The sequence below is a fragment of the Epargyreus clarus genome, unplaced genomic scaffold, assembly GCF_041222505.1.
Source record: "Epargyreus clarus isolate Ecla_fem2 unplaced genomic scaffold, WU_Ecla_fem_2.2 ptg000012l, whole genome shotgun sequence".
Lineage (NCBI taxonomy): Eukaryota > Metazoa > Arthropoda > Insecta > Lepidoptera > Hesperiidae > Epargyreus > Epargyreus clarus.
This window is the reverse complement of record NW_027332220.1, coordinates 5,591,272-5,603,623: the sequence shown is the minus strand read 5'-3', so window position 1 is coordinate 5,603,623 and position 12,352 is coordinate 5,591,272. Positions and strand designations below refer to the sequence as shown.

The following is a 12,352-nucleotide window of genomic DNA, read 5'->3' as shown; positions in this document are numbered from 1 at the left end:
TGCACCCTTAACATTTTTTTGTTTATATGGCAACACAACGTTTGCCGGGTCAACTAGTAAACCTATAAAAAGTTTATATTTAAATTTTTTAACGCCTAACAAAACTTTAATAGCAATGATTACTCTTTACTTGATAAATTTTGTTATAAGTGACATAATGTTGAATCACAGAGGTATTGAAACAAATAAATGAGCAAAAATTGGCATTTGTTAACACCATGTCTCTGTATGTTCAAAATATATGTAAACATACATATCAGGATAGATATTATGGAATGTAAGTGCCATTTTATTTTAATTACACACGTGTCTATATACTTATTATTTGATACAATTAGATTATAATAGGATTTTGGAAAAATGTACATAATGGGCCTACTAATATTTCTGATAAATCTAAATATCCCTCTTACCAAGTAACTACATTACTCTTCATCAACATATTATATAAAAGTTGATTTTGGATTGCTGTCAAGTTTTATTTTAACTTTCAAAGCATGGATTTTTACGAATCAACGCCTGTACATGTCAAATAACTAATAATAGGATTAATATTTGAAATAATAAGTAATTCAAAAGGGTACCCCAAATATATTATTATTATTATGGAATATTTTCTAATTTAACACGTACGTAATAAGGGTGAAGCTAAAACTCAGCGTTACAATAGGAGGGCCAAGATTCTCAGGCTCTAATTAAACTTCGTCCCTGTAGTCCCGGGAGTAGAATAGGGCTACGGTACCCTCTGCTTGTCGTAAGAGGCGACTAAAATGGGGCTCCCGGGGTTACGGGGGCAACGAGTGGGAGCTCGAACCGAAGCAAGCAACCCCGGGAAGGACGGCGATATGTGTGGTCGCATCCCGTAGTAAAACACCAGATGTTGTGGTAGGAGCAAACGCTCCCCCAGGGCAGAGCCCGATCGGGGCATCGCCCTTGGAGGCTCCGGTTGTGTTCCGTCGGAGATCCCGGAGTTCTCCACCAAACGTTGAGGACGGCCACCAGGGGGGTTTTAGTTTGGTATAAATCCCACATAACCCGGCGTCGCTCCCACGTCATCGTACCTTTTATAGGGTTTCCCTCTTGTAAACAATAAAAAAGGCTCTAATTAAACTTAAATAAAGTAGTGGAATAGTAATGTATTGTGTTGTCGACGACGAATGAGTGAACGAAACGAAAGTACCTACTAGTATTTTTTATAATAGCAGAAATAGATGTGGCGATGGTGCTGCTGAAATCCAACCATAAAAAGTTCTACCTTGAAACAGTTTATTTATTTATTTATTTATTAAAAAAAACAATTGCTTGAAGTGCTTACAGCAAAGCCAACACGCACAACAAGCTAAGACAAATACAAGTGGAAATATTAATAAGTTCTGTTTAACTGTATAAAATTTTCACAATAATACATAAACAATTTGAGTGACATATTAAAAACGTCTACATCTGGTTCCTGAGCAATTAAAGCGTTAAGCAATCGTATGGCTTGAGCTGTCGGGGCATGCCGCGCGGTGTGCGTGCGCGCGGGCGCCGCCACCAGGTGGGCCGCGCGCGCCGCTGCGGCAACCTCTCCGGAGCCAGTAATGAAAGGCGCGACAAGGTGGCAGGGTTATCAATTTTGTTAGTGATAAGCTGGTAATAGTGCATGAATAAGGCACGCTTACGCCTAAACTCCAAAGTATCTATGCCAACCATTCCGGCTACAAATTGGGATGGATATAAAAATGGGTAATACCCATATATTTTTTTATACAGATAACGACCGAATTTCTTTTGCTGGCTACATAACTCAGAAATGTGCGCATTAAATGTCAATTCAGCATCCAGATACAACCCCAAGTCATGAATTTGCTCCACGCGTGTTATAGGTATCTCATTTATGTAGTAAGTATGTGAGATGGGTGAACGGGATCGAGTGAAAGTAATAACTTTACATTTAAATATATTAAACTCGAGTTGATTCCTCTCGCTCCATTTCACAACCTCCTCAATGTCCCTCTGCAAGGACTTACAGTCCGCTACATTATTTATACCCAGAAAAAGCTTCAGGTCGTCGGCAAACATCAAGCACTCAGCTGACCTGACGACATTCGGCAAGTCATTCACCATTATCAAAAATTGGGTAGGTCCAAGGTTGCTACCCTGAGTTACCCCGGACCGCGTCGCATATGGGTCAGACCGGAACCCTGCAAGTTGCACATATTGAGTTCGGTCCATAAAATAACTAGCAAATAAATTAAGTAATTTTGGGGTAAATCCAATGGCCGAATTTTTTTTTAGTAGTACGTCATTGTGGACGCGATCAAAAGCCTTTTTAAAATCGAAATAAGCAGCGTCCACTTGCTTTTTGAAATCCATCTCAGATACAGCATAGTCTACAAAGTTGATGTGGTTCGTAACGGTAGATCTTCCATCCCTAAAACCGTGTTGTGCGTCGTTAAGCTGAGTTTTCACTTGGATCGTGATATCCCTTTTTAAAATAGACTCAAATACCTTTCCGAATGCCGACAGGACAGCTATAGGCCTGTAGTTTTCGATCATCGACCTGGAGCCTTGTTTAGGTACAGGAGTGACCCGGGAGATTTTCCAACGGAATGGATATGTTTCTGTACTAAGAGCTAAGTTAAAAATATGCATTAGCGGTTGCGTAAGTACGTTAACGCAGTCTTTTACCACGAAAGGAGGTATTCCATCGGGCCCTATAGACGAATGTGTCTTTAAACGTCGTACTGCACGCAGTAAGTCATTAGAATTAATACTATCTATTGCGATGCGGGAGGAGCACAGCGAACTGGTATCTCGATTTCCATTATCAGCAGATAACAGCGGATTTTCAGATAAAAAGACTGATTTAAAATAATTGGCAAAGGCATTAGCAGCATCAATTCCGTGAACAAGATTACCATTATATTGAAATTGCATATTGGACCGCCGAGTGGTTTTTTGTTCGCCTACAAATTTCCAAAATTGTCTCGGATTAATTTTAATATCGCTCTCAACTTGCTGTATGTAATAACTGTAAGCTGCGTTGATCATTTCTTTAACTCGTTTTCGGTAAAATTTAAACATTTCTTTATTAAAATCTAATTGCCGTTCTTTAAATTTCTTAAGATGGAAGTACTTGTCTTTTATATTAGCAATTATCTCAGATGTAAACCAAACAGGATACTCGTAGCGTGAATTATATTCACGTCTAAACTTTTTCAAAGGCACACAATCATTAAATCACCTATATAATGTGTTATAGAATGTCATGACGGCTAAATTAACGTCGGTGCATATATACACGTCATCCCATTTTTTGCAGCGGAAATGGTCGCATATAATAAATGAAAATTAGCTTTACAGTTGAAGCATACCTAACCGTTTCTTCCAAGGTTTAACACCCAAGCGAGCGGCAGTTCGAGTTTAGTCGTATCGAAGAGCTTATCTGAAGATAACTTTTCTATAAATTCACATTTAATTAAGATAATAAATACATCTACGCACATCATAAGGTTAGGACATTCAAATTTTCGGGTTAAAATTGTAGTGTTTCAAAGTTCATTATGGAATTTATTCCGCAAAATCCTATATTAGAGTTTAAAGAAGATACTCTAAGTAATTTGAGAAAACAATACAATTTCGAAAAACCCGATGATATGGACCGTGCCATTGATGTGCTGGACGCGTGGGTCAAAAAACAAAACCACTTCCTAAGGAAGGCATTTCGTGAGTATTTTGTTTCGTTAAAATAATAAAATATAAAATACATATTCTAGTTCTATTCAATTCTATTAAAAAAGTAAAATTGATAAATCCAAACAATTTATGTCATTACTAGCAGAACCCACGGCTTCACCCGCGTAAAAAATATGATATGACATACAAATAACTGTAATCGTAAATTTGTACCTTTAACAATTTTAACAATAAAGTAGCATTAATATTTAATTAATAAAATCTTTTATTTCGTCACTGTATACCTAAAATGGTCAAGCTTTCTTCAGAAACATACACTAAAACTCTAATTAGTGGACTGTAATGAAACTTTCTTTAAAATATAAGTTTCATGTAGGATACAATAATTATTATTTACACTATTCCAAAGGAACCGTCCATGTTATATGGGGCGTCTCTGGCTGGGCGGTTAGAGCTACCATTCTTGCCGACCGCAATTCCAGAAGTCTCCCTTTAGTCTCGTGTGACAGGCAGGGGATACTGTAGCCCTGTTCTAGCCCAAAGTTTTAATCCAAGGTCTATGTGTCTACCACATCACACTTTTTTTTTTTTTCTCGAGGGCGAAACCTTCAAAAGGTACCCGGTGCCGTGGGAGCGACACGGGGTTATGTGGGACTTTTACCTCACTAAAACCCCCCCGGTGGCCGTCCTCGGCGCTGCGTAGAGGACTCCGGGATCTCCAAAGGAACGCGACCGGAGTCCTCTCAGCGCACTGCCCTGTCGGGCTCCGCCCAGGTGACTTTGTATCACCACACCGTCTGGTGTATACGACGGAATGCGACCACACATACCGCCGTCCTTCCCGGGGTCGCTAGCCGCGCAGTTCGAGCTCCCACTCTTGCCGCCCGCAACCCCGAAAGCCCCTTTCAGTCGCCTCTTACGACAGGCAGGGGATACCGTAGCCCTATTCTGGTCCCGGAACTACAGGGACAACCACATCACGCATAACCACAACCATACCCCACGGTAGGACAAAATGTTGGCACGCTGTGTGTCCAAAGTAGTTGCGATGTACCTAATCAGTATACCAAAATTTAGGCCAATTTGAATAAACTTACGCATTATCATATATGAAATTTTCACCCGTCCACGTTGTCGTGTATTTTTCTGAATAGACATTATCTGAAATTTCACGTTTCTAACTTCGAACCTAAAAGATTCCCGTATACATACATATAACACTTCTTTTACCTCCTTAGTAGAATTAAAAAAAAACATTCCTATGTGCATCTATAAATACTTTATCAGCAAATTTCTGAAAGCTTATATTCAACACCAGCGGTCGGCAATCCGACATCCACGGGTGGTGTGTGGCCCGCGACTTTCCCTTGTGGCCCGCGGTTCTGCGCGTTACTAATAATTGGTCAAGTGCAAGTCAAACCCGCACCTGGAGGGTTCCGTACAACCAAAATTTTCTTTTTTTTTTTAATAAATAGTATTTAATATTCCATCAGCCATTAAAGTACACACATTGTGAACATTTGAACTGTCTGTCTCTAAGGGTTCAAAAGTTAGTTGGAAAAATATCGAATGGCAGTTTGTTGTAGTGGGACCCCTTTTTGTTTTCAACTATTTATTTTTATTTTTAGTATTTGTTGTTATAACGGCCACCGTTATGCATTCTCTGTAAGAATTTCAAATGTCTATATATTACGGTTCCAGAGATAGAGCCATGTGACACACGGACAGACGGACAGACGGAAGTCTTAGTAATAGGGTTCCGTTTTTATCCTTTACGTACGGAACCCAAAAAAACCACTGTTCTGCACTTCAGCACGCGCAATACATTCCCATGTTAAAAATATATGTTACGACGGCCCGTGGAATTTCGCCCTACACTAAACTTCTCTGCAATCTGTTCTTTTTCCAGACACGCCAAAGGAAGTAACTTCATTAACGGTTTTTAAAGAAACTTTCTTTACTTATAGTACCCTAAAGGGGTTGATTGTTGAGTTAAATATGCTGAAACAGATGTGTAAACAGAAAGGCATAATGCATACACCCTTTTATAGCCGTCTTAAGGGTTGATCTAAAAAAAAGTGACTCAGATGCTTCATTGAGTCCAATGATAATTTTTCATAGTGGTTGCTTCCAAATTAACGGATTATAAGATAAAGTTCTAACCGCTATTTAACGACCTTAAGGGTTGATTTTCAAAAAATGGAAAAATACGTGATATATTATTTACAACCAGAAAGCAAAATACCAATTTTCCATAGACTTTGCTTCAATATCTACGGACTTCCCAACAAACTTTCAAGCCCTATTTTACCCTCTAAGGGTAGATTTTCCATATATATATATAAAAAAGCTTTTCGCTTTTATATATATAGATTTATAATTACATTATATGGTTTTGGCAGTCCAAGTTTCTGACAAACTTAGAATTAGACATTTAGGAACCTTTAAGAACTTTTAGTTATGTAGATTTCCTCATAGTATTCCTTTTCTCATAAAGCTAAATATTCGGTTTATGAAATAAAATCTTAAAATAATTTATGTAAAAGGTAAAGTAACAAATTTTATTTTATTAATATGATGAATTTGGCACAATATTTTATTATTTATATTCATGTAATAATCAAGTATTTTTATGTAATGCAAAATTTTATACGATACAATATATTTATTGATTTGATTTTTTATCTGTATTAACGATAGAGCTACCTGATGGAAAGTAGTCATCGTTGCTTATAGACATTAGCAACAGAAGAGTTGCCAATGCATCGCCGACTAGGAAGAAGAACTTTTTGTATTTATGCGATCTTGGGATGCTTGCTATACTTCGCCAAGTGCGAGTCGTATTCGTAGTCGGTTTCCATGCCACCAAATTTTAATTTTTGTTTCAAGTATTTGTTTGAACAAATCAACTGTTTGAACATATTCTATATTAATAACTATAATAATACAATACCTATGTATATAATTTTATTTCTAGCAAGAAGCTACTTGGAGAAGACGATAATAGCTAACAAGGGTTCTATAGAGGGGGCCAAAATCAAATTGGACAAAATATGCACATTCAGGACACTAATGCCAGATTTTTTCGGGGAAAATCTGACGAAGAACAACTTTGAAAACTTAGAAGATTTGTAAGTATTTATTTTTAAAATTTTGGGGTTCTGTACCCAAAGGGTAAAAACGGAACTCTATTATAAGCCTTTGCTGTGTGTCTGTCTATCCACCTGTCCATCTGTCACATATCTCTACGTCAAATTACGATCTTTCATCATAATTTGAGGTGATACAGTCACGCTTTATCCTGGACCAAAACATACCTCCAGTTCGGCCTTTTCTTTGGTTTCTTTGTCTATTTTGTTACGTATAGAGTTTTCAGATCTTATTCAAGTCCGTCTAGCCTAAGTTTTGGCCTTCCACAATTAGGTTTAAAGAATTTATTCTCATACAAAACAGAGTTTCATTTACAATGAGATACAAACAGAAATAATGATTACAAAAAGCTTCTGCCTCTGGAGCAGTAAATATTAGCAATATGTAGTAGGTTAACTTAGGATACATTATTATATATTTTTTCTAGTTAATACAAAATTTTTCAGTTTATTTTTATACATTTTTATATTTTCATAATTTCTTCGCCTATCCGGCTTACCATCTAATAGACGTTTATGTACTCTCGTTTCACCCATTCTTTCTACATGTCCTGCCTATCGTAGGCGTCCAACCTTAATGCTTTTGATACTATGATTGATTTTAAACTTTTTCATAAATCGATCATTGAAGTACGTTCAACACTAATTAACCATATTTAAAATGAATCGTACTTATGGTCCTTATAAACAAATTAATAAGCTATTAACTATGACCAGTTTATAGATAGACCTTAACCCGGTTAGTATATAAGAGCATTACAGATTATACAATTGTTAAGGCTAACAGGTATTCCTATAATGCTAAACTACACTACTATTTTCCAAATAAGGGCTCTTATATACGAGCGATAGTCCGTACTGGCGAACATCATCCCATATTCATCAACTTTTTTTAATATTGTTTGTTATTATTGTTAATTTTTAATATTTTTTGTAATATTGAAGTAGCAGACGATCATGCAGTCCACCTGATGGTAAGTGACTACTGCCGCCCATGGACATCTGTAATCAACACCAGATAAGATTAGTTTCCTACCTGAAGTCAGCCACAGATAATCCACTACCCCTGAGGACTAAGCTAAAACACCTTGGAAAAGTATGTCTCTCAAACCACACCCTTCAAACCAGAACACAGCAGCGCTTAACACTGTTGTTATTAAGCAGAAATAGGTGTGGCGGTGGTGTCGCCGGAGTCGAACCACAAAGGGTTCTACCACCTTCGACTGCTATTAGCAGTGGGCGAGGGACTATTGCGTGACCTATCGCTCGTATGTTACTTGCCTAAGGCCAAAACCAACCAACAACGCTCGCTGACGTCATGCAGCAACAGCTGACGTCTGATTTATCTTAGACAATTATAGGATATGATTAGAAATAATTAGTTTTTAGGGTCCCGTACCCAAAGGGTAAAAACGGAACTCTACTATTAAGACTTCGCTGTCTGCCCGTCTGTCACAGGGCTATATCTCCGGAACCGTAATAGATAGATAGACACATGATTTTTTATGAAGGATGCATAACGCTGGCCGCTATAACAACAAATACTAAAAATAAAATAAAATTGAATATTAAAGGGGGTCTCCATACAACAAACCGGTATTTTTTGGCATTTTTCGATCTAACTGTTAAACCGTACTAGGGAAACGGTTGAAACTTTTACGATCCTTTTACTACTATAACTTGTATTAAAATAAATACAAATAAGAACCATGAAACATATTTAAATATAGTTATTTTAATTATATTACGTATACGTAATATAATTATGTAATTAAATATAATAGTTATTTTAATTTTATTACGTATACGTAATATAATTAAATATAGTTGAAAATAATTAAATGAACTTAAATAAGTAAAAAATAATAAACAATTGGTGGTACTGAAGCCTCCATGTGCGAGTTCGACTCGTACTTGGCGAATTATTAATCTTTTTTCTCTATATTTTTTTGTTTATAAATGTTTCTTAATATAATTATAATTCAACAATATGCTTATTCCAAGTAAACTCAATAATGATGAGTATGGTTCCTAAGAATCAAATCTTATAAAATGTCTAGTTTTGAATTATGTCTTTAGTAATTGAATGTAACAAGTTATTTTCATTTAAATTAATGTGATTGAAATGTATTAATTCAATAGGTTCATTTAAATTCTAGTCATGCTATTGGTCTGCAGTGGGATTATAAAAACTTCTTTGTATTCCACGATCATATTTGAATTCAATAAAATGAAATAAAACCAATTCAATTATTCCAATTTGGTTTTCAAAAATACGTACTTCATTTTTACCACGCTTTTATTAGCTTGGGTCGTATGTATGTATGTAAAGGAATCTTTGAAGTCGATGTTTCCCCAATTTTAATGGTTCGATTAATGTAAACTTTTGAACAATTATCAAAGACCGATAACAATACACGATTTTAATAATTATATCCCATTATCATTATCCTCTTCAGGATCGTCAGGAATCAAGATGAACGATTTTCTTTGTATGTTTATAGCGTGGTTTTTAGTTTTTAAACTATAATTATGATAATCAACACTCATATCTAATTAGATCAATAAAATAAATAAATATCTTTATCATGATAAGTATTCTGATCTTTTTTTAAATACTTATATGTGATGTGTTTTTAAAATACTTTTAGTATTGTAGAGTTTTACTATGCAAATAATGAAAATGCTATCTCATTAATAATATTTAGAATTTTGTTTTTTTTTTTTTTTTTTTGCAGCATCAGCGCACTTCTGCCAAAGCCAACAGATGACAATTACAGAGTGTATTTTTTGAAAAATAAGGGACAGACCTTTGTATCACAACAATTATTAAATTTATACAGATACGTAGTACTGGTGAGGTTTTTTCCTTAAAACGCCAAAACCATTTCTTCTTACAACCGGTAGGTAACAGTGATAGTGTTTAGGAAACACGGCCTCTTGATCTAGGGGTCCGAGGTTTAAATCCCATGCTCAAATCCAGGTTCAAATTTTTCAAAGTTATGTGTGTATTACAAATTAATTATCACTTGCTTAAACGGTGAGGTAAAACATCGTGAGGGAACTGCATACCTAAGAAATTTATAAAAAAAAAAAACTTAAAGATATGTGGAGTCTACCAATATGCACTTAGCCAGCGCGGTGGACTATGGCCTAATCCTTCTCATTCTGAGAGGAGGCCCGTGCCCAGCAGTGGGACAACAATGGCTTGTTAATGATTGATTGATGATGGAAATGGTAATTCTCGATATTGCGTACGGACAAATATGTCTTACTACGTTTTTATTAGCTTGTTCATGTTTTAGTTAGTTTGCTTAGTTTACTTTACTTTCACACGAGTTTAACTAGCACGTGTTCGGTTTTTCAGATATGTGAATACAAGCTGGCATATGACTACAGTAATGGAATGGTGGTATTCATTGACTTCACTGAAGCTAATTTGATTGATCTCGTTACAGCTATCGATTTGACGGAAATGCGTCAAGCAATCGCAATTGTTACTGTGAGTATTCCATGAACATATAGGAAAAATATATACCTAATTAAAATATATATCAGACGGGACGTCATAAATATCATCGTGATATCGCTATTGTCGCTGATTTGAAGGTGGTAGAACACTTTGTGGTTCGACTCCGGCGGCACCACCGCCACACCTATTTCTACCTAATAACAGCAGTGTTAAGCGCTGGGTTCTAGTTTTAAGGGTGTGGTAAGGGAGAAATATTTTCCGAGGTGTTCCAGCTTAGTCTTCAGGGGTAGCGGCACATCTGTGGCCGACCTCAGCTAGGAATAGCTATAGGATTAGCTATTCCTAGCTGGGATTCATTACAGATGTCCATGGGCAGCAGTAGCCACTTACCATCAAGTGGACTGCATGCTCGTCTGTTACTCCTATATTACAAATAATAATAATAATATATCCGACGTCATAGGAATGATCGTGATATCGCTTATCGCTAGTGTCTCAGATATGAGTTTCTACCACTACCCTTTCTTAGACTAATATCGAACCATTATGACGTCATGACGTAACACCGGGCACTGGAGGGGCGACTGGCTAGTTTTACTGGCAGTTCCATCATAGCCTCCGACTGAAGCGCACGCGCTCCGCGTGCTCGGTGCACATCTTCGGGTGTTTTAAATATAGGATTAAAATCGTAAGAATAAGTGTGGGTTCGTAGTGTTTCTTTTCACACACTTTACAGGGACAGACTATTCTATACCTATATTTTTAACCTGTGCATTACTTTGTCAATTTTAGAAACTTTAGAGAAATTACAAAATTAAATTATGAAACGGATTTCTGTTACGTACCCCACACGAAAACTTATCATGATCATCATACCACTGACCTTATTATTCATTACTGATTGATGATAATTACAGGAAGGTTTCGGAATGAGACTAAATGGGATCCACTTGCTTACATCATCAAAAGCCATTGAGGCACTAGTGACCATATTTAAGCAACTACTCCCAGCAAAGGTCGGGAGCCGAATCTGCGTCCATAAGGACATGGGCACAGTATATCAGTACATACCAAAGGATGTATTCCCTTCAGAGTATGGGGGAAAGGAAAAATCGCTACTTAAGCTAAGCGGTGAGAGTCGTTGAACCTGTTATTGTTTTTTTTATTATATAAAACTAGTGGTGGTGGTAAAGAAATAATATGACATACATAAAACGGAAAATTTGTACCTGCATTGGAATGACAGTGGCGCCATCTGTCGAAAATTGGTCTTACCAACTCCCAAACCCTCGTGGGCACTTGAAAAATAACTTAGCTAAAGATCATCGCTTGATCAAATGCATAGTTTCCGATTCTATAACTACTTACGAATTAAAAAATAATAAAAAAACCTTTTCCCACGGACTAAATTGTGAATCTCAACCATTCTCAAGTCCCCTTGAACACACACAACAAATTTCATCAAAATCAGTCCAGTCGTTTAGGAGGAGTTCAGTGACATACACACGCACATAAGAAATGTATATATAAAGATAGTCTTACATTAATTATCCTCCGTCTTCGTAAATAATACAAACTTAATGATATTAATTAAAAGCCAATTAGTTTTTAAATTTATATATGGCAACGATCAGTAGGTACCAGTAGGCACTTTATATCAAGTTTTGAAAAGATAATTACTAGTTTGTTATTGTTGAAAGGTGAAAAATCTGGTGATTTATTTTCAGATGACCTCACAGATGCTCTTACAGCGAAAGACTTTAGGGAGTACATTGAAGGAATGAATGAAGCGAAGACTAATGAGGCATGCAGACAGACTGACAAATTCAATGATCAATATTTGGGGACGCCAGGGAGTTTTAGAACCTTAACAACTGATTAAGACTAAGTAATTCAATAAAAATGCAATCAAAAATGATTTTTTTTTTCTTACACCAACCCCAACGGTAATGCATTGTTTAAAATAATATATCAGGTATTTTTCTACAACATAGCAGTAGCAAAAGAGCATGAATTCCACCTGATGGTAGTGGTCAATGGCGCTTTGGCAAAG

General features: G+C 36.4%; 1 protein-coding gene across 1 annotated transcript; it reads left to right on the top strand.

Moving 5' to 3' along the window:
* Positions 1-1,785: 1,785 nt before the first annotated feature.
* Positions 1,786-12,215, top strand: LOC140746474 (alpha-tocopherol transfer protein-like). The gene is made up of 6 exons (XM_073078627.1): positions 1,786-3,708; positions 6,656-6,809; positions 9,560-9,683; positions 10,195-10,329; positions 11,217-11,430; positions 12,027-12,215. Exons 1-6 carry the CDS (start codon positions 3,546-3,548, stop codon positions 12,179-12,181), a joined length of 945 nt encoding a protein of 314 aa, XP_072934728.1. The 5' UTR covers positions 1,786-3,545; the 3' UTR covers positions 12,182-12,215.
* The last annotated feature ends 137 nt before the right edge of the window (positions 12,216-12,352 follow it).